The sequence below is a fragment of the Coregonus clupeaformis genome, chromosome 24, assembly GCF_020615455.1.
Source record: "Coregonus clupeaformis isolate EN_2021a chromosome 24, ASM2061545v1, whole genome shotgun sequence".
NCBI classification, from domain to species: domain Eukaryota; kingdom Metazoa; phylum Chordata; class Actinopteri; order Salmoniformes; family Salmonidae; genus Coregonus; species Coregonus clupeaformis.
The window spans coordinates 3002274-3026091 of NC_059215.1; the positions used below are offsets into that span (position 1 = coordinate 3002274).

Below are 23818 nucleotides of genomic sequence, written 5' to 3' on the forward strand. Positions count from 1 at the left end.
AACGGACGAATACGGACCAAATGGGTTAGGGATTAGCTGAAATTGTCCAATAACAAACTCTCTTTTTTGTTGTAAAACGTTTTCCGTTGCAAAAAAACCCAGTTTTATTATTTACACTAATAAATACGACCCTGGGTTCAAAAACGATTTAAAATCATTACAAATACTTTAGCTGTGCTTGATTAAGCTCTCCTGTTGCAATGGAACAAATGGAAGTCCCAAACGTGCTCTGCAAACCCTGCACACCTGACACCACAGGCAGGCTTAAGCAAAAGCTCAAAGTATTTGAAAGAGTTCAAATAGTATTGGAACCCAGGTCAAATACTGTTTGAAGTAATTCCTAGTTATTTTTAAGCCTTTTACAACTGTACATACACACATTGAAAAACACTGACCTCATTCTACAAAGGAGTGTGTGTAACACTACCACGCCGCCAGATTTTACATTTACATTTTAGTCATTTAGCAGACGCTCTTATCCAGAGCGACTTACAGTTAATGAGTGCATAAATTTTTTCATACTGGCCCCCCGTGGGAATCGAACCCACAACCCTGGCGTTGCAAGCGCCATGCTCTCCCAACTGAGCTACAGATGGTGCTAGAGAGTCATCCATCAATCTCTAAAGTCACAAATATGGTGACAATTGTTTAAATAGAATAATTTACAGAACGGAAGGTCATGTGATAAAGTCTTTCATGTCTCAGTGGTGACCTTGAAGTGAATGACGAAACTCCGGCTTAGGGTCATAGAGTCCTCGTTGTAGTGCATAAAGAGACATCTTCACCGTCGGCATGGCGACTACGCACACACACACCCTCTATCCTGCTCGCTCACACGTTCATGTGTGATATTCAGGGGATATTTTATTTTAGCTGGGAGGGGTCTTTCCATTGTCCCTATGTTCTTCCCAACGTCCCCGGAAGAACTGCTATGGTTGAACCTCAACTCAATATCCGTATCCTGGCAGTACAGTGCAGCCTATGTGCTGTAGCTAAATCCATAGTGCCAAAGGCTACTGTATACATATATACAGAGCAAGGCTCAGAAATCAACTATCAGACCAGACACAGGCCTATTAGGCTCATTCCATAGTATCCAGGTGCTGTGTAGTCCATATGACCAGGCTGCCAGGCTTTATGTAGCCTATATGTCCATGATATGTAGCTTCACAGGCGTGAATGAGAGGAGGAGGCCAGCTCGTAGAAGAGCACGTAGGCGTCACTGCTGCGGACCTGGCTGGACGACATGGGGCTCACCCTGTAAGGAGGACACAGAGAAGAAGTGTGTGTTAGTCAGAGCATTGTTATAGACACAGAGATACACGCACACACACATATATAGAAATATAGATAGATACACACACAGACACAAACACACAGAAAACAGAGCCATTGACTCCGAGTCGTAAAATGTACACCTAGTGGTAGTATGATAATGTAGGAGGTTATATAGGGTGGAGGGGACATCATGGCGTCATTAGATACCTGGAGTCATTGTAGCTGTACCACTCCCCCAGGACTGGGTTCCTACAGTAAGCTGTGTAGTGGCCACCCAGCGTGTTCCCAGAGTGGTTGGACACCGCATAGAGATTATACACTGCATTCACTACATACACAGAGAGACAGAGACAGACAGAGAGAGAGATTAGTGTTATGTCATTGACATCACTGAGGCCTTCATTCAGTTTCAACAGACCCCTATCATTATTGAAAAACAATGCCTGTTTAATGCCTGATTTACAAAGAGGATGGCGTATCCATAGACTGTATAAAGCAAGTCAGTTGAACTGTGTGTGCGCGTGTGCGTATGTGTGTGTCCTGAGTTCAATGAAGACAGTTGATCTAGTCAGTCTAGCCAGCAGGGACGGCCTGTTCAATAGGGCGATATGGGCGACGCACTGCCAAACGGGAAAAGGAAGGGATTTTTTTTCTAATCAATTATATCACGGCAACAGTAGTTATCAGTGTTGTAATCTATACGTCTGATCTGCCACAGTGCCACACTGCCACTAAATGTCGAATCAGGCTAAAGTCGTGCTTCAAATGGCTCCACCCCCTTTTGGGGCGATTTCAGTCAGATTGAAAATCGCCCAGAACTTCTGTCATAGACTCCCATGTAAAATCTATTTTTTTCAAATTTCAGAGCCTTCAATACAATCTCAATGGGTGTCTGTGGGCTTGCACTTACGCGCTTCGTCACATGAACGTAACTAAGAAAAGAGAGGGTAGCAGCGTCAATCAATTCACTACTACTATCAACATGGCTAGGCTTCAGTGCAACTCGGTTGTGTCTTTCAAAGAATTTCCTTTTTGTCGGCGAACAAATGAAGATAAATTGGCAACGAAACAATTAGGACCTCCCAGACCAAATTTAATAATTCAACAGGTTTCTACTAAAGGGGGGAAGTCCTACACCCGAGGATTTTCCAAAAATTGGTATGAACGAAAAACCTGGCTAGCAGGCTGCGATGTAGCTAATGCAGTTTTCTGCTACCCCTGCTTACTCATTCACCCTGAAGGCGGCACGGCAGACAGCACCGCTTGGACAGCGACTGGTGTAACCGACATGCACCATCTTTCAGAAAAGATTAAGAAACATGAGCTGTCAAAGACCCACATGGATAGCTGTTTGAGAATTTCTGCTTTGGGGAGAGTGAATATTGCCACTCAACTGGATGAGGGATACAGGCTAGCTGTCCGCCGCCACAACGATGAGGTTAGCAAGAACCGCCATATCCTCAGCCGGCTAATCCAGTGTGTGAAGTTTTGCGGCGTGTTTGAGTTAGCTTTGCGAGGCAAAGATGAAACTGAGGGCTCCACCAACCCTGGTATTTTTCTTGGACTTGTCAACTTTGTGGCACAATTAGATGAGGTGTTTGATGACCATCTTAAAAATGCTAAAGTTTTCAAGGGCACATCAAAGACCATTCAAAACGAGCTACTGGAGTGTATGCTAGCGGTCACGAGGGAACATATTGTGGAGGAGGTGAAGTCTGCGAACTTCGTAGCTATCCAAGCTGACGAGACCACGGACGTTTCTACACAGACACAGTTGGTGCTTGTGCTGAGGTACATAGATAGCAAGCACAAAGTGCAGGAGCGATTTTTTGAGTTCCTTCCCATCTCGGAATCAACCTCAGTCTCAATCGCCAGTGTACTTTTGGAGAGACTGAACGGTCTTTTTGCCGATGACGAGAAAGTCAAACTCATTGCGCAAGCTTACGATGGAGCCAGTGTGATGAGGGGGAGAAGGCTGGTGTGCAGAAAAAGGTGCGTGAGCATTTCAAGAATGCCCATTACGTGCATTGCTATGCGCATGAGCTGAATTTGATCATGCAGCAAGCTACTTCTCGCATCAAAAAAGTGAACATTTTCTTTTCCGATCTGAGCGGGATTACAACTTTTTTTCCCGGTCACCCAAACGCACCAGCATTCTTGACCAGACTGTTGCACGAAGACTGCCCAGACCTTCATCCACACGGTGGAACTTCAACAGCAGAGTCGTGAACACTGTCTACGAGAATCGAGACGACCTAATAGAATGTTTTGAAGCCATCCGGACGGGTTCATTGGGTTCATTTGACCAGGGCACAGTGAGAGAGGCATCTGGCTACGTGAGGATGCTGCATGATGAAGATTTTATTTTTTTCCTGCGGCTTTTTCACAAAATCATGCCCCCACGTCGACATTCTGTACCAGAAGCTACAGAAGAAGGACATCGATGCTGTCTTTATCAAAAGTGCCCTCGACAGCTTCACAAGCAGTGTGCAGGCCATAAGGTAAGATTAAACAATATCATTCGATCTTTCTCAAAGCAGAGCTTTATTTGAAAATGTATGCATGAAAGGAGACTGCATTTGTGTTTGAAATTACATTATTCTCATTATATATGGCCAGTGGTGTAATCTATTTTATTTTATATACTATGTGTACTGTGCAGTGGTGCTCATAAGTGTATGAACACATTCTAAAGTTGACTAAAAAGAGGAATAAAAAAATAAAAAAATAATCTTTTGGAAATTTATCTTAATGACTTAATTAAAAAAGTTGGAAAATCCAACCTTTATGGACACCAATTTTCTTTTCTTTTTTATTCCTCTTTTTAGTCAACTTTAGCATGGGATCATAAGCTTATGAGCACCACTGTATACTGTGCTGAACATCCAGGCTATGTGAGACACAAAGGCTAACTTAAACACTAAAGACTTTATGCATCCCTGCCCATTTTAAGTGGAACTGAAGTATTTGTACTATACATCATGGATACATTGCATATACCTGTGCATCACATAGACAACAATACTGTACAAAGCCAACAAACACATTGGTCTGTTTGCCTTCAGGGACTCCTCTCAACAGCAGCTGCAAGAAGCAACAGGAGCCAAAAGACCCAGAACAGCTTTGAGAGAAGAGGAGAAGCAGAGGCTGTCTGAAGAGGTCTGCAACACCATCCTGGATCACATCAAAGAAAGGTTCTCTTTCTCTGGCCACCTTGTGAGTGCTACCTTACTGCAAGCAGACATGTTTGAAAGGTACTGCCATTCATTTCCTGATGAGGCTCTGAATGCCACTGTGAATGCATACCCCATGCTGAGCAAGGCAAAGCTCAAGACAGAACTATCTCTGATCTATGAGAATCCTGAATTCAAGGGAGGCTGTGGTGCACTGGCACTGTACCAGGTTCTCATGAGCTACAACCTCCAGGAGACGTTCTCTGAGACTGTGACTCTGTTGAACATCCTCATAACTACTCCCATGACAACAGCTGAAGCTGAGAGATGTTTCTCAACTTTGACACGAGTTAAGACATTCCTGCGAAATTCAATGGGCCAGGAACGTCTGAATGCACTGGCCATGCTTTCCATGGAGAGGGAACTAGTCCTCAGCATGCCTGATTTCAATGAGAAAGTCATTGAACGCTTTGCTGTATTGAAACAGAGAAGAGAACAGTTTCAGTACAAGTAATGTAGCCTCTCTCTCTCTTTGTCCCTCCCTCCCTGTCTCTTTAACACACACACGCCCAAATCAGTTCACAGTTGATGTTGTTTAAAATAGTTATTTTTCATTTTAAAAAAGTAAAACAAAAAAAAATATTTTTACAAATCTATACAATTGGCCAGAATATGGTTGTTCATATTTACAAATCTATACAATTGGCCAGAATATGGTTGTTCATTTTTACAAAGCCATACAGATAGCTGTGTTTACCTTTTCTAGAAATTACTTTCAAATTCTGTTTTCAAGCAAAATGTCTATCACTGTTCATTTTCACAAATCTATACAAGAGGGCAGAATATGGAAGTCTATAAAAATGTCTTATTACCAATAACTTGCATCAATGTTTTCAGTAGCCTCTATCAAAAGCTCCTGCTTGCTTGTTGTGAATTATGCTCAGGTGCACATATTTCCAATTCAACCATGAGGCAAAAAATGTGGTAAAAGCTCTTGTTGATCCTGCAATCTGAACAAATACCAAGATGCTGTATTTTCAGCTGATATTTCATTTGTTTATGGAAATGCATATTGTTTATGCAGTGTTGAGGAATGTGAAAGAACACCCTTGATTATTTTTACTGTGATAACTTATTTTGATTTTGTAAGCCAACACTTTTGAGATCAGTCAATAAATGCTTCTGGTATTGACTTATATGCTGCCCCTGTCTTCATGTTGTTGCTGGACATATCTTTTTAAAAATGTGTGTAGGTCACCTAAATCATCAGAAAAATTGCCCCCCCTGAGAATTTTTTCAGGAGCCGCCACTGCTAGCCAGTACTTATATTAGACCACTCAATAATCTTCAAGAAATGGCCCTAAAAGCTCTTCTAAAGATATAAAAGTAGCGGGAGACAGAGTGCTAGCCTATTTACAGATCTTGTTGTGTGTGTTTGTGTGTGTGTGTGTGTGTGGGTGGGTACTACTTACTGCTGTTCTCGGAGGCAAATTCCCTCATGTCCAGCTCTTTGAGGGGGAAGTTGACATAGGTGTTGAGTTTACTGGTTCGGACACGGTTCTCTGAGAAGCGCTTGAGGTCTGGGAGAGGGGCTGAGTCAAGGACGAGCACATGTACAGCTCGAGCATAGTAGCGTAGATACAGTAGCTATTGATAGCAAAGTAGCATCTATAGATATTGATAGCATAGTAGCATAGCTATTGATAGCATAGTACCATAGCTAGATATTGAGAGCTATAGATAGCATGGTAGAATAGATAGTTAATGATAGCATAGTAGCATATATAGATATTGAAGTAGCGTTGAGCTATACCTGGGTTTCATAGCTCAGCTGGCTACTTTGTAACCCCAGAACCATAGACTTTCAATACACTCTGTTTGAAACATAACATTACAACGATTTGGGCTGTTCCTAGAATTAGTTAATTAGAAACAGTTCATTCTAGCTCTGGTTATACTGTGTTGTTGCTACTCTTCTACATCCTATAAAGTTATACTACTACTACTACTACTACTACTACTACTACTACTACTACTACTACTACTACTACTACTACTACTACTACTACTAGATTGAGAGTAACTTAATTGTTGGGGGAACCAATGTTGGGGAAGCCAATATGAAGTAGTATAAAGGATACGAAGCACAAGGATCTGGGGGAACTTCTGGATGGTAAACTTTTTAGTGCATTTCCTTCTGGCTTTACACCTGTAGCATGTCTGGAGGAGTAGAGGGAGAGTGGGTTTGGTCATTACATGTAGAAACTCACAGTGCCACACACACACCAAGAGCAGTTGTCCCTTACCGGTTTTTCATCTCCATCCAGTACATCTTCTTTGGTGAAGAATCGCATGCAGTCTGTCAGACTCACCTCCCCTGAACCTTTCTGAGGACACAAACACCCTCAGTTAGACACAGCTCTCACTGTTTCTTTGTGTGTGTGTGTGTGTGTGCGTGCGTGCATGTGTGTGTGCGTGCGCGCGTCCGTGCCTGCGTCCATGCGTGCGCACGTCCGTGCCTGCGTCCATGCGTGCTTGCATGTCTGAGTGTGTACACTGACCTTAGCGATGGGTAGTGACAGGTCCCAGAATGGATCGAACACAGTGGAGCAGTAGCCACACTCACTGCAGGTCAGAGAGCTCTTCAGCTGGCCCACAAACAGATCTACACAGAGAAACAAACACACACAAACTATTACACACATTGAACATCACACACACACACACACACACTTGTAATACACACACTTTTTCTCAGTCACTCAGACACTTACCGACCACTTTGCTGTCCTCTCTCTCTACGTATTTGTTCCACATTCTCTTCCCTTTCTCATTGTCACTGTGGAGGAGACAAACACAGATTCCAGATGAGTTTACAGTCAAACAAGTTGTCCTCTAGAACAGACACACTCCTCTCTAACATACACTAACAGTCAAAAGTTTGGACACACCTACTCATTCAAGGGTTTTTCTTTATTTTTACTATTTTCTACATTGTAGAATAATAGTGAAGACATCAAAACTATGAAATAACACATATGGAATCATGTAGTAACCAAAAAAGTGTTAAACAAATCAAAATATATTTTATATTTGAGATTCTTCAAATAGCCACCCTTTGCCTTGATGACAGCTTTGCACACTCTTGGCATTCTCTCAACCAGCTTCACCTGGAATGCTTTTCCAACAGTCTTGAAGGAGTTCCCACATATGCTGAGCACTTGTTGGCTGATTTTCCTTCACTCTGCTGTCCAACTCATCCCAAACCATCTCAATTGAGTTGAGGTCGGGGGATTGTGGAGGCCAGGTCATCTGATGCAGCACTCCATCACTCTCCTCCTTGGTAAAATAGCCCTTACACAGCCTGGAGGTGTGTTGGGTCATTGTCCTGTTAGGGTGGCTATTTGAAGAATCTCAAATATAAAATATATTTTGATTTGTTTAACACTTTTTAGGTTACTCCATGATTCCATATGTGTTATTTCATAGTTTTGATGCCTTCACTATCATTCTACAATGTAGAAAAGTCAAACTTTTGACTGGTACTGTAGATCCTGGGTCAGTTTATGTTAAACAAGCTGTCCCCTAGAACAGACACATTCTTCTCGAATACAGATCCCAGGTCAGTTTATGGTCAAGCAAGCTGTCCTCTAGAACATATAAATTCCCCAGCTAGCACATAACGGTCTGAGAACCATATGTTTCTTAGAGCTTGGTGAGAGCGTGGTTGTCATATGGTTATTTTGCATACAACCTTCCCACAACCTTCTGAGAATGGTGCAGGATAGTTGCTTGGCTTTGGAACATTCTCAGCACATTAACTTTAACCTTTTCTAAACTGTATTTTCTTGGTATTTCATTACTTTAACAGAACGTTTCCCATAAGTTCAAACATGTTTACATTTCATTTCAATTTTGGTAATGTTCTAGGAACGTTCTCCAACTGGTTCGACATTGTGAATGTTCTCAAATAGTTCAGAGAACGTTAAGATACAACCCACTGTGCACACACTGGTTAAATCAACGTTGTTTCCATGTCATTTCATTGAAATTACATTGAACCAACATGGAATAGACATTGAATTGACATCTGTGCCCAGTGGGAATGTTCTTCTGTGGGAATTTCAGTACTTCAGCATGTTTCCTACAGGTTTCCTCATGGTTCTATTTAAAGTCATGTTCATAGGTTAATGCCTAAGCAAATTAATTTCCATGTGTCCTATCAGTGCTTGGAGCTCAAAACCGCTAACCCAAACTAAGCTAGCAGTGTTATTAAAAGTCTTATTGAAACATGTTCTCAGAACATTAATTGAATTACCTTCAAATAACCTATAATTTCCATTCTCAGAACGTTAATAAAACCTCCCAGGAAAACTTTCAGGGAACCATAGTAAAACATTCTGCAACCTAAAAATGGATGTTCCCAGAACAGACTAAATTTTAACTTTAAAAAATGCAGGTTAGGAAACATATGGCTTCGTTCACAGAACCAATTGGAAACCAAAAACATACGTTCCCACAACTTCCAAGGAACCAAATGTGCTAGCTGGGTCCTCTCTAACACAGATCCCAAGTGAGTTTACAATCAAACAAGCTGTCCTCTACAAAAGACACACTCCTCTTTAATACAGATCCCAGGTCAGTTTCAACTGGGGCACCCAGTGTTGGTAAAAAAGCACTTAAAGATATGCTCCGGTACTTTGGTGACTAGTAAGTCTTTTTGAAACCTGCAGCTTTGGGCTGGATGTGTCAATGCGTAGTTCATTCATGCATAATCTATTAACAGAATTACTGACTTACTTCAATTAGCCACAAAATCCCTAGTTTGAATGCAACTGTTTTCTGGAAGCTGTGCTGCACCATTTTCCATACATTTACCCCCACGTGGGCCAGCCCCCTAGCAATTCGAGTTTCAGCCTCTTGCCATTTGAGTGAGAGCTAGCAAGATGCATACACAGTAGAGCGAGAGAGAGAGAGAGCAATGACGTGGTGCACATATCCACACATTTGTGAAGTAGTGTGCACTTTTCGGGGACCACTTTTGGCACTTTGGCACTACTTTCAGAACTACTGGCTAAAAAGTATACAAAAGTACCAGAGAATATATTTAACCAATAAAACATGACTCATTACAAAGGCAGTTAACTGCCTGAATATCATGAGGCATGTCTAGGCATGTCTAATCCTAGGAGAACAGGTCAGGTTCATTACCCACTGGGCACACACTGGTTGAATCAACATTGTTTCCACGTCATTTCAATGAAATTACGTAGAACCAACTTCAAATAGACATAAATTAATGTCTGTGCCCAGTGGGTAGGCACCAAACAGAAGAAAACGGACTGAAACGGGGAGGGACCACCCATGCTTGTCCACTAAGAAACACTGCTTTTCCTTTTCAAAACTGTTAAAACTACTCAACATGCTCCTGGGTTGTTGCTACAGGAGGTGAGACTTACGAAAGGTGGTCAATGTCCTCGGCCGGGAGCCTGGGCCGCACTGTGACCCTGTTGACCTCGTTGTGGAGGCCGTCCAATAGGAAACGCAGGAACTCCTGAGCGTCCTGCTGACTGGAGGAGAGAGAGAGCGACATTTCATTTCAAAAGCTTGTTATTTCAACCACAAATTAAGAAATGAAAATGAAAGATGTGTGTACATTAATGACTCACTGGGAGATGGAGACAGAGAGATAGGGGGAGGGGAGAAAGATGCAGTTTTTAATAGCTAACACTAATTTATGAACTCGCTTTCTCACAGCACACGTATGACCATAAAAATATAATTAATAGAACAGACCACAGCCCTTTTCTGAATTAACCTACTTGTATCCCACAAATTTGGGTGCGTATCTCTGGATCTGGGTCTTGAAGTCTGAGGGACTGATGGCCTCGCTGCTGACTGACGTCCATAGGGTCTGAGTGAGTTTGGCAAACTCTGTGTGTGTGTGTGCATGTGAAAGAGAGAGAGAGAGAGAGAGAGAGAGGGAGACAGGGGAAAGAAAATGAGACCACTTTTAGAGCCCTTGTACTGAAGCAGAGGTCACATTGCAGGGGAGAGGAGCTATGTGAAGAATAACAATCAGGTAGTAGACAGACCTTAGCTACTGCTCAAATGTTAACCATTTCCAAACCCTGTCTGTGGATCAGTGTATGTGTGTGTGTGTGTGTGTGTGTGTTTGCACAGAATAGCTCCTATTAGTTTCAAATCAACTTAAGACACAATCTGTATAAATATTAAGCATACAGGTTATGTTACACATTAGAGGTCAGTATTATAGTGTCCCTCAGGTGGTTCTGGAAATATTCTTAGGATGATAATTATGCTGCACCATTTTGTCCTAAGGGAAATAATGGATTATTATGATGTTTTATTACCAAATAGTCCGCACTGGCCCACTCCCAACCTTTCCAGAATTTGACAGCTGGTAACGTCCTTCTAATGTTATTCTAATAATGCACTTTACATTCAGGCTTAAGTAAAGTGCTACCAGTTGGATCAGTAGTGTGCCTTACCCTCCATGAGAGCGGCCCTGCGGTTGTTGTTGAGGTCGGTGCGGTGCGTGTTCCTCAGACAGTAGTCCCTCAGGTCAGGAGTGTTGCTCAGACACTGCAGGATCGAGTTCATGAAACACTACACAAGAACAGAGAGAGAGAGAGAGATGTATTAGACTAGAAGTACACGTTTCAGTGACAGGGATATATGTTCCAAAAAGTGGACATCAGATCCACTACAAACCAGACCAGACATAAACACAGTGCAAAAACAGACTCGTGTTAGTGGCTGAGGTAATGGTTTACTCACTGTGTTGCCGAGGTTTCTCAGTCCCACCAGGCCTTGAGGACTCTTGGAGTTCTTTTGAGACAAAGAAAGAGAGACATCAGAAATCATTCTTCACTCAGTCACACCATGATACATGTCTGTGTGTCATACCAGTCACACCGGGATACATGACAACTTACAGGAACAAGGGACCAAACACGGGGGCACCAGTTTAAGCCTGCTCTTGTCAGTAGGAAAATAGAACCCTCAACTATCCAGTGAATACTGAAAGAAACTGTAAGTCGCTCGGATAAGAGCGTCAGCTAAATTATTAAAATGTAATGTTTCTGTATAGCACTTTGTGACATCTGCTGATGGAAAAAGGGCTTTAAAAATACATTTGATTGATTGATTGAGTAATGTCATGTAAAATTATATTATACAGTATAGTGACTATATGCTTATGGCTTAACCCAGTATTCAAGGCAGACCTGATCTGTCTAGTGGGTTCCTGTAAGGTTAGTCTAAGGTTAGATGTTTTACATGGATTAGAAAGGGCTTCCTCCCAGCTACACTACATGGCCAAAAGTTGCTCGTCGAACATCTCATTCCAAAATCATGGGCATTAATATGGAGTTGGGCCCCCCTTTGCTGCTATTACAGCCTCCACTCTTCTGGGAAGACTTTCCACTAGATGTTAAAACATTGCTGCAGGGACTTGCTTCCATTTAGCCACAAGAGCATTAGTGAGGTCGGGCACTGATGTTGGGTGATTAGGCCTTGCTCGCAGTCGGTGTTCCAATTCATCCCAAAGGTGTTCGATGGGGTTGAGGTCAGGGCTCTGTGCAGGCCAGTCAAGTTCTTCCACACCGATCTCGACAAACCATTTCTATATGGACCTCGTTTTGTGCACAGGGGCATTGTCATGTTGAAACAGGAAAGGGCCTTCCCCAAACTCTTGCCACGAAGTTGGAAGCACAGAATCGTCTAGAATGTCATCTATGCTGTAGCTTTAAGTTAGTGCATTAATCTTAAAATAGCTAGGTGAGACAACCACACATCACAGTCGTAGTAAGCTACATATACCCCCCACCACCAGCCATAATGTGTTAACGTAGTCTTCCCTGAATACTGGGTTACACCAGTTCTGGGTTAAGCAGGATTAATGGATAATGTTGCTTTCCCAAGTTAACTGTTATATGTAACCTACTGTATACAGTGTCCCCATAATACACATTGCCGTATTAGAGGGACATTTCCGGGTATCGGAAATTATTGGAAGTTACATATTCATCTAGTGTTCTAGCAAGGCTAGTCCAGATTGAAGTGGAGGGTTTGATGAAAGAGTAACGTGGGGAGTGATGCTACGCATCGGTACATCTGCTGACGAATGAAACACCTAAACTGGCTTACGGTAGGCAGCACCCGCCTGACGCCACAGCTGACAGGACTGGGGTGGCATCACACGTGCATGTGGGTACAGTACAAATACACAAATAGTCAGGCACACACAGGCCTAAAAGGAACGTGCACACAAACACACCATAGACACACACACTGTGAATTAAGTAGAAACGGCATTCGGATACATGTGAGTCAGTGACTATCTCCTGTCCCACCCCAAACCACTCCACATACTGTACAGTATGTAGCGCCACAATGCCACTTCTCACACCCAGACAGGTACCAAATTCCTCATACTTCTTTCTCATAGTTCACTTTCCACTGGTAGAGCAGTGCAGACATTGACTAGAGGTCAAACTCATTGAGCTGAAGTGTGAGTACTGAGTAGAGACAGTGCTGCTTTACATGGCCCTTCAGAGAGCGTGTCTGGGCCCACTCTGCATCGTTAGCGCTGAGACGGACCATATGGCTTGAGCCGCATGCACAGGTGAGTTTCTCACACCCTGGGTAGAAATAGCACCAGAGCCAGGGACACTGGTACAGTGATTACTGAGGAAAGGCCTGTAGAGAATGGGCTCTATCGGCATGTGGCTCACTCAGAACATGGAGGGGGGGTCCAACAATAAGGGCCCTGATTGGCTGACGGCCCATCTGTTCTGAGGAGGCAGTCATTCCATTGGTTGGCACAGGTTGAAAGTATGAGTGGGGAGAACGTTGTGTTCTCCAACCTTACTGTGCGGGACTAGTCACAGCCAAACAACTTGTGACTGGGCGCACACGCACACACACAAAACCCGCTTCATAGCTCTCTCATACACACATAAAGTTGGCTTACGGTGCACCACCCAGCAGCCACACCGTAGGCGGACTGTACTGCTCATACCAATAAGACTAAAACTGTGGTGGATAAAGCATTGATAACGTATTAGAACCATTGATAATGTTGTCAAAGCAGCAATAATGTTGCATTACAGTTATGCGATGGCTTTCACTGTGACGGTGCTGACTGAGGAACATTTTGCTCTCTAGATGTGCCCGTAAAGGACATCCATATCTTTAGGCCCTCAGCCCATTCTGAGAATCCATGCACCCAATCACCCACAGCTTACTGTACATGAGATAAGGCGAGACATTCTTGGAGACATAGGCTGACATTCCTTATCTTTTGGTGTTTGTTCAACGTCGTTACACAATGTCACACCGTAATTGTGACACAGGCCAAACGTGTGTTGCGGTTATGTAACAATAGGCAAATCAGGTTATTTTCACCCACAAGTGCTGATAGGGCTTTCCTCTATCAACTAGGGAACACAGTGAGGTAAAAGAGTTTTCTTTGTCAAGTATATACTGCGGTACGTTTGACTTTCAAGGGCTAAGCAGCAGTCACTGAGGGCAATGATTATGAATTGTGGTTTGTTTGGTGTATCATTGTGAGGTTTTGTGTTCAGATAACTTGACTGATGATAGACAGGGTGCTATAGGGCACGGTGAGCCTTTGGTTTGTCCACTAGGGTTCACCCTGTCGTTTCCTCAGGGTTATTCATGTAAGGATTAATGGGTCGTATTCATAAAGCGTCTCGGAGTAGGAGTGCTGATCTAGGATCAGTTCCCCCATGTCCATGTAATCTTATTCAGTATGATCTTAAAAGCAAAACTAATTCTAAATCAAAATCGTACTCGGAGACATACGGCCCCTGTCTATGTTGTGGTATATTGGATGGTCCTCTGTAGCTCAATTGGTAGAGCATGGCGCTTGTAACGCCAGGGTAGTGGGTTCGATCCCCGGGACCACCCATACGTAAAATTGTTTGCGCACATGACTGTAAGTCGCTTTGGATAAAAGCGTCTGCTAAATGGCATATATTATACAGGCCTGTAGGCCTACATATAGGCTATTTAAAAATACATATTATTTCAAGAACGATTTTAAATTATTGTGTAGTGTTAACATCATCTGATGTGGCACAGACTATATTTTTTCTTTAGGCCTAGTTCTTCTCCTTTCAGTAGACTATAGTGCATGTTGCATTGGAGCTTCAGAAGGTAAAGGCACGCATTTGTCTTGTCACTAATTCTCTGTACTGTACAGTGTAGCCTACATTCAGGGCCAGAAACTAACAGCTGGAACGGAAGAAAGTAGGCCTATATTATGTGCATTATGGCCAGCGGTGCACACACTCCTACTCAGCTTAGAGCAGTGGTTCCCAACATTATGCTGTTACTGTACCACCAAGTACATTAATTATGCTCTTCCCAGAGTACCCCCAGGGGTCCTGGTTGAGAAACACTTGCATAGAGGACGCTCCGAGCTCTGTACTAACTGCTAAACGGCAGATTATGTAACCAAATCAACTGCACGAGGTTACAGTACGGTTACAGGCAGGCAGCTGGCTCAAGCAGTCAGCTGTTTTCAGATGCCTGTTTGCGTGAACATAATGTGAAACTATTCCTATTGGATTGAAACGATTGCTATTGCTATTGGATGCTGTCATACCCTATTTGGATCCACATTTGTTAACAAAGCAACAACAACCCTGAGCCTAAATTGGCCTGTGTAGGAAGACATCATTCCACCACACAAAAGTGTAATTCTATTATTTTATATTATCACGGGTGTTGAAATAACCTCTAACTTTTTGGAGAGGATGTTCGACCTACAGGTGCATAATTTAAGTTACCCTTACTTCATTTTTGCTTTGGCAAATCAATAACTAAGCCACCGACCCGACAAGATTCCAAGTTCCGACATGGAAAGTGTAGTTTAAAGGGCTCAAGCTCTAAAAGCAATTTCATTACACATTTAATCTGTTGCTGACAGGGTAAGTGATATTATTATGTAAGTAGGTAGACTATAGCTGCCAACATGATCCTTTCCTGCGGTTTATGTTGTTGATGGAAATGTCGCCTGTAACTAAAACAAATCTATCCCATGTTAAATGTAAATATGAAATATGCCATAAGCCTAATATCCAAAATCGTCTAACAATGTATTCGCTCAGTCACAATTTGGGCACCGGCTACCTGAATATGCATTGCTTGCATTCCGAATAGGCGCACTCACCTTGGCTTGATTAATAAGCAGACCCACAAATGTGGACACCAACATTGAGCGCGACATTGGAGGACTCTTCCTGCGCTGGTCAGTCTTTAGGAAGAGGAAAGTAGTGACCGGCGGCGGCTCCTCCGGCACGGTCACGGTGTACGACTGTCGCATACTTGGCATGATGGTGGTGTAGACTACGATCTATACAGCAGACGATACAATCAATTTGCGGTGGCGATGCTGAAAAGTTGTCTACCGCGGGTGCAACAGTAGCTGGTCCCTGTGTGACGTGGTTGCACTTGGCAAGGAAAATGTTCTTCTCATCGAGGACAAGGTGTTCAATTCGAATCCCTAGAAACACTTTAATTATCAAATAAAACAGGAGTTGATCGTCAATTGTCGCGATTTGCAGTCCGTCAAAAGTGAGACAACCCGATAGACCAGGTAGTCTAGACTATACACAAGCCTTCATTTATAAATAATAACATATAGGCCCTAACGGTCACCTTGCCTACCAGAATAACATTAGACCCCAAACTCAATCTGGAATATCACTGCCTGCAGACTGAGGCTGATTCGGTTTTATATGGTTCCACCTCTCTCAGTGTGGGTTGAATAAACGAGAGTCGGTGTGCAGTGCCCTTTCGTTTTACTACACAGCACACGCCCCCGAGTACTCGGTAGACGTCACGAAGTGTCTCATGCTTGTCGAGACGTCAAACAGCAGAGGACGAGACCTTCTCCCCATTCACAGAGGAGGATGAAAGGGGAGTGGATGTGGCGGAAAGTATTAGGACTGAGAGGATGGGGGTGGAAAAGCATGATCTATCCGTCTGTCTAATATAATAATATATATTCCATTTAGCTGACACTTGTATCCAAAGCTACTTACAGTCATGCCTACATTTTACGTCTGTCTGTCTGTCTGTAGGATATAGATCAATTTATCCATCCATATATTTTTATACTTTGCCTTACAGCACCTTGACAGGTGAATTTAGCTTGACAATATAATGCATAATAGCAGTATAATGACATAAGTAAAACCTATAACATGGTATGACAAGCATTATGTCATGCCTATGGCATTATGTCAATCAAAAGTCAATAACGTCCAACGTTTGTTGCTTGCAAATTTAGCAAACTAACGTTGGTCCCAGCTCAAGCATTGCCATGCGTTTCTGTAGAATATTGTGAATGAATGACAAAACTGGGTCGCATTCATTAAGAAGCTAACAGGGCGAACAGGGAGGGACCTACCTAAATCTGACCAATAAGAAAGAAACGCTTGTCCCTTCCCCGGTTTCTTCCGTTTGGGGTCCAATGAACTCGATCCTACCCCTCGTTGGCCCATCATCACTGTCAATCTGTACGCAGAATAAGACCAGCTAGAGGGGCTGTTAAGAAAAAATAATACATCCACTCTCAAAACATAACAGGAAACCCAAAAACCACCTAAACACAGCTCACTAATCTTACGACAGTGTCGCTTTTTGACGTGTCATTACGTAAACAGCGTGGAATTGGCCCGTTCCATGTGAATTAGTGCATTCCTCTTATGAAACGCCACTCAAGTAGGGTTGGACGATATTGCCTAAAAATCACATTTTGATTTTTTCAAACTTATGTGCGATTCACGATATATATCTCGATTTAAGTGTTCTCTAAATAAGCTTTTTGTACATTTAAAGGTACAATACACTGCATTTCAAACAGTCAGCAATAATATAATACATTCAGGGCTTGTGAAATTATACCTAAGTTAAACATAAGCCTTCCACAACCATAAGACCCAATAATAATGTAATTATTTTATCAAAATAGATTAACCTGGTTTTTTTTCAACAATCATTGATCTGGCATTCAAGTCTCTCTATTAAAATGCCCTTTTTTATTTTAATTTTTTACCAGAACCATGCATAATGCACATGAGGGAAATAGCCAAAATATAATATCATGGTATTTAAAAAATGTTTCACAGTATTTGACGGTATTTTATGTTTTTGAATAATAAAAGTTCTACATTTTCTTCATGAGTAGTGCGTGACCCTAAAGTGATTTCAATGGGTCTTTCTCCATTCTGATTGTTTTATACTGTTCAATGCAACCCCCCCAAAATTCCTGCATTTTCATAAATGTCTGCATTTCCTGCACTCATTTGAGATAATTTGCACACTGCCACATAGGATGCACAATATGGGCAACAAATCGAGGCCTTATTTTTAACCAAATGTTGCAATTGCGATTTGACTTTCGATTTAGATTTGTTATAACAATACATTTCTCAAAATCACCCAACCTTGAAGACAAATCGAATGAATATCAATATTCAAGTGGTTTATGCCAACTAGTTGAAGATCCTCATCATCATCTTACTCTACATAGACCAAATATGATGCGTTTATGAGTTGTGAGTCCCCCTACCATCTGCACAATACTAAAATGTCAAAAAATATATTAGAGGTCTGGAACATTTAATATCCAATGCTTATTTGTAAGACTTATTCAATACTGTCCATGAATGGCTGCAAAAATAGATAGCCTCATATAATTCATTTTCAAAGAGTAGGCATATCAGATTTCAAATATGTGATTACACTGGCAAAATTGAGAAGAAGTGGAATAATAAAATAATGTCAGTGTGGGGAATAACAGTAGTGTTCTTGCTGACAAGCACATTAATTACCCTTTATTTTAGCCCATTGTTAAGAATGAGAATTGTTCCACTGATCAGACTAAATAAAGTAAATTGATAATAAAATCTCCCAAAGACAAGATGACCTAAATCTTCCCCTACACCCAAACCAAATTATTTTTCTTTTCATTATCTCCCCTCTAGAATCAAACTTACACTTCTGGGTCCACAATAACTTTGACAAAATTATGTTCATAGTTACAAAATCAGATCACCCTAGCAAACTTCCCTGCTACAACATACTGTAGGTCTGTCTGCTGCCTTTTCGCTGTCACAGCCTGCCAATCATCAAACAAGGGGACTAATGCAAGTGTGGATTAAATCGACTTTAGCACATGCGGTCAAAAGGCTGCATTCTGCAATAGGGCCGGGAGTAACAGCAACCTAATTTTGTTGACAACATTGTACATAAAACAGCGCTACCGTGCTGCTCTTTTTACAGTTTTATAAAGTCAACGGAGAACGTTCTCTCTTTCCATTCAGCACCACTCTAATCTTGAGGGGCGTTTCTTTAAAACGCGCATCCCCTTGAGCCCTTACTTAACAAGACCAATCATATGCTTAAATGTGCCACGGTTCACAGTGCTGTGGTAAGACAGGACAATGATAGAGGTTCCGCTCTTGATGTGAAATTGCAGTCGCAGATGCTACGATTTCAAAACGATTGTTGAAAGGTTAACACACTACACAATGGACTCATTAGAAAAATAAAAGCAGTAACTTTCGATGCGTGAGGCTCTCCGCACTGCTAAAGCTAACTCTCTCTCCTCTGCTCTTATCCTTCTAGACATATCCGCTGCCTTTGATACTGTGAACCATCAGATCCTCCTCTCCACTCTCTCCGAGTTGGGCATCTCCGGCGCTGCTCACTCTTGGATTGCATCCTACCTGACAGGTCGCTCCTACCAGGTGGCGTGGCGAGAATCTGTCTCCGCACCACATGCTCTCACCACTGGTGTCCCCCAGGGCTCAGTTCTAGGCCCTCTCCTATTCTCTCTATACACCAAGTCACTTGGCTCTGTCATATCCTCACATGGTCTCTCCTATCATTGCTACGCAGATGACACAATTAATTTTCTCCTTTCCCCCTTCTGATAACCAGGTGGCGAATCGCATCTCTGCATGTCTGGCAGACATATCAGTGTGGATGTTGGATCACCACCTCAAGCTGAACCTCGGCAAGACGGAGCTGCTCTTCCTACCGGGGAAGGACGGCCCGCTCCATGATCTTGCCATCACGGTTGACAACTCCATTGTGTCCTCCTCCCAGAGTGCAAAGAACCTTGGCGTGACCCTGGACAACACCCTGTCGTTCTCCGCTAACATCAAAGCGGTGACCCGATCCTGCAGGTTCATGCTCTACAACATTCGGAGAGTACGACCCTACCTTGCACAGAAAGCGGCACAGGTCCTAATCCAGGCACTTGTCATCTCCTGTCTGGATTACTGCAACTCGCTGTTGGCTGGGCTCCCTGCCTGTGCCATTAAACCCAGTGTTAATACTATTGTAATTATTCTGCACTATAGCCTATTTATTGCCTTACCTCCATAACTTGCTACATTTGCACACACTGTATATATATTTTCTGTTGTATCTCTGACTTTATGTTTTTTTTACCCCATATGTAACTCTGTGTTGTTTTTGTTGCACTACTTTGCTTTGTCTTGGCCAGGTCGCAGTTGTAAATGAGAACCTGTTCTCAACTGGCTTACCTGGTTAAATAAAGGTGAAAAAATAAAAAATAAAAAAAAAAAAAAAAAAAAAACCCTACAACTTATCCAGAACGCTGCAGCCCGTCTGGTGTTCAACCTTCCCAAGTTCTCTCATGTCACCCTGCTCCTCCGCATACTCCAATGGCTTCCAGTTGAAGCTCGCATATACTACAAAACCATGGTGCTTGCCTACGGAGCTGTGAGGGGAACAGCACCTCCTTACCTTCAGGCTCTGATCAGACCCTACACCCAAATGAGGGCACTGCGTTCATCCACCTCTGGCCTGCTAGCCCCCCTACCTCTACGGAAGCACAGTACCCACTCAGCCCAGTCAAAGCTATTCGCTACTCTGGCACACCAATGGTGGAGCAAGCTCCCCCACGACGCCAGGACAGCGGATTCACTGACCACCTTCCGGAGACACTTGAAACCCTACCTCTTTAAGGAATACCTGGAATAGTATAACAGTAATCCTTCTACCCACCCCCCATAAAAAAAGAAAAAAAAAAGGGAGTGTTTGTCCCACTGGCTATCCTAAGTTGAATGCACCAATTTGTAAGTCGCTCTGGATAAGAGCGTCTGCTAAATGACTTAAATGTTAAATGTAAATATAAGAGGTGTGGCGTGTAAGTGTGAGAAGACTGTAAAATGCGTGTCTCACGGCCAACGCGTGAGAGTTGGCAGCTCTGTAATCTTTTTAGCCAACTTGGATCTATTTGGTAGCTAACAAGGTTGAATAGTTGAATTGTTATAAACATACCCTTCTGTCCGTCTCCAACAGTTTGAACAGAATGCTAGCCTGTCCACTTGGTTCAGATGTTGAAATGTCAAGTGGCCAACCGTATTTCTCAGAATGAGAACGACTTGCCAATTAGTTAAATAATTGTGTTTTATGCTTATTGCAAAAAAATAATAAACACAGACTAGACAGCTAACTTAGTATAACAGTTGTTGGCTAAAATGCTGCTAGCGGTGCGCTTTACCGCAATTCCGCATGCAACAAACTGAGCATACATTTTCCAGAATCAATGTTCATTGATACTCCCGTTTTAGTAGGTTCTGCTCCGCGCGCAATTTGAGTCTCAATGTGTTTCGGAGTCCATATGACTGATTCTGTTGGACCAAACTTCAAATGCAATTAGTAAATTGAAACCGCTTGTCAGAGAGGAAGAAGTGATCTCTCATCTTGGTTGTTGTGAGTGGCAGGAGGAAGGGCTTGGTGTGTGTGTGTGTGTTAATGGAAAAGTGCACACGGACAGAGACCTGTATATAATGAGGAGATGCTCATGTCTCCGCCCTAACAATGGGAGGCGTCGTCCCAAAGGCGGGAAGGCAGGCGACAAGTATAGGTCCAAAATAAGCACATAGAAACGCATTGGGCTTATTTTGGACAGTTTGGTGAGAATGAAACCTCTCGCTTCGCCTCTTCCTCTCTGACACAGCACAGAAATAAAACTTGATTCATGCAATACAGGCATTTGGAACATTGCACAATAACACACATTAAAATTAATTCGATATATCGCCCAGCCCTACACTCAAGCGTTTTATAAGAACTAGGAAAAACGGTGTTTACTAGCAGTCAAGAAAGCGGGGTCATATTATGACATACAGCACCTGCTCCAGATACAGATGTAATAGGGGTTAGATATTGAGATATCAGATGTTATTACCATCATCATCAATAACGTACTGTCTGAACTCAACAGCCTGGCACAGTATGGAAGTAGATATCTTAACACTGTTGAGTGACAGTGATTGAGTGTGAAAGGGCTGCACTGTGTGGTGCACCTGCAGTGCACACATACACAACTTTCTAAGCATTATCTAATTAAGCAATAAGGCCCAAACTGGGTGGTTCAAGCACTGAATGCTGATTGGCTGACAGACATGGTATATCAGACCGTATACCACGGGTAAGACAAAACATTTATTTTTACTGCTCTAATTATGTTGGTAACCAGTTTATAATAGCAATAAGGCACCTCAGGGGTTTGTGATATATGACCTTTGTATACATTCTTGCAAATATGACATTTACATAAGTATTTAGGCTGTTTACTCAGTCCTTTGTTGAAGCACCTTTGGCAGCGATTACAGCCTCGAGTCTTCTTGGCACACCTGTATTTGGGGAGTTTCTCTCATTCTTCTCTGCAGATCCTCTCAAGCTCTGTCAGGTTGGACGAGGAGCATCGCTGCACAGCTATTTGCAGGTCTCTCCAGAGATGTTCGATCGGGTTCAAGTCTGGGCTCTGGCTGGGCCACTCAAGGACATTCAGAGACTTGTCCCGAAGCCACTTCTGCGTTGTCTTGGCTGTGTGCTTAGGGTCGTTGTCCTGTTGGAAGGTGAACCTTCACCCCAGTCTGAGGTTCTGAGCGCTCTGGAGCGGGTTTTCATCAAGGATCTCTTTGTTCTTTGCTCCGTTCATCTTTCCCTCGATCCTGACTAGTCTCCCAGTCCCTGCCGCTGAAAAACATCCCCACAGCATAATGCTGCCACCACCATGCTTCACAGTAGGGATGGTGCCAGGTTTCCTCCAGAAATGACGCTTGGCATTCAGGCCAAAGAGTTCAATCTTGGTTTCATCTTAACAGAGAATCTTGTTTCTCATGGTCTGAGAGTCCTTTCTGTCTGTAATAAAGTCCTTTTGTGGGGAAAAACTCATTCTGATTGGCTGGGCCTGGCTCCCCATTGGGTGGGCCTGCCTCCCAAGTGGGTAGGCCTATGCCCTCCCAGGCCCACCCATGGCTGCGCCCCTGCTCAATCATGTGAAATCTATAGATTAGGGCCTCATTTATTTATTTCAATTTACTGATTTCTTTATATGAACTGTAACTCAGTAAAATCATTGAAATTGTTGCATGTTGCGTTCATATTTTGGTTCAGTATAGTTGCAAAGTAGCTCAAAAGTAGTTACAAAGTTGCTTATTAGCTAAAATGCTAAAGTTGTCCGTGATGAGATTCGAACACGCAACCTTTTGGTTGCTAGACGTTCACATTATTATTCGTTTTTTGCCTTAAGTAACCCTCTCTTATGTAACCATACCAAACTTAAAATATCATACTCATTTGAGTGTCCTGGATTTTTTTTGTTTACTATGTTACGTCTATAAGACCAGCCTGTTCTTTTAGATCTTGTGGAGTCCCAGGAAAAGCTAGACTAGAATAGCTTGTTGAACATTTTGTTCTTATACTAACAGACTATTCTTAGAGGGATGCAAGCTCTTGTTTGCTGAATGTTAAATACAGCAGCCAAAATCACTCGCTATGAGTTTGAAAGAAGAGAGAGAACGCGCGATGGCTATAACAGTTATTTATTCAAACCATAACCATTCAAACTTCGTGAAGAGAAGCAAAAGCCGGGGCGTTCTGGCCATCTGGTTCATTTTTGCGCAAAATGATCACTATCTGGCTAATAATGGGGACCTCAAGGAAAATAATGGGCCAGTGTGGAGGCCTCAAGGAAAATGATCTCCTGTGTGTTAGAAATGCCAGGGCCGATTTTTGGTCCCAGTAGCCTCAACAGCACTCTGTAGGGTAGCACCATGGTGTAGCCGGAGGACAGATAGTTTCCGTCCTCCTTTGGGTACACCTATTTCAATACAAAACCTAGGAGGCTCATGGTTCTCACCCCCTTCCATAGACTTAAGGGGTCTACAGACAATACGCAAACAGGGACGACGGAGCGTAGCGCAGTGTTGCAATGTCGTTTTTTGTAACATTTACATTTACATTTTAGTCATTTAACAGAC

The 23818-nt window shown here is 42.7% G+C and overlaps 1 protein-coding gene across 2 annotated transcripts in view; it reads right to left on the reverse strand.

The window, feature by feature from the left end:
* Positions 1–517: 517 nt before the first annotated feature.
* Positions 518–23818, reverse strand: part of LOC121537604 (ubiquitin carboxyl-terminal hydrolase 2-like) — a 53709-nt gene continuing 30408 nt past the window's right edge. The window contains exons 1-12 of one of the 2 annotated variants that reach the window (XM_045206978.1): positions 15676–16259; positions 11253–11303; positions 10964–11081; positions 10274–10385; positions 9911–10021; positions 7226–7290; positions 7013–7116; positions 6758–6838; positions 6593–6671; positions 5924–6031; positions 1486–1606; positions 518–1258 (exon numbers count right to left, since the gene is read on the reverse strand). In XM_045206978.1, coding sequence (XP_045062913.1) covers positions 1168–1258; positions 1486–1606; positions 5924–6031; positions 6593–6671; positions 6758–6838; positions 7013–7116; positions 7226–7290; positions 9911–10021; positions 10274–10385; positions 10964–11081; positions 11253–11303; positions 15676–15837 — 1203 coding nt within the window. In that variant the 5' untranslated portion in view covers positions 15838–16259 and the 3' untranslated portion in view covers positions 518–1167. Of the gene's footprint in view, positions 1259–1485; positions 1607–5923; positions 6032–6592; positions 6672–6757; positions 6839–7012; positions 7117–7225; positions 7291–9910; positions 10022–10273; positions 10386–10963; positions 11082–11252; positions 11304–15675; positions 16260–23818 lie in introns of those variants that run through there. The other variant, XM_045206977.1, reaches the window with a different exon arrangement.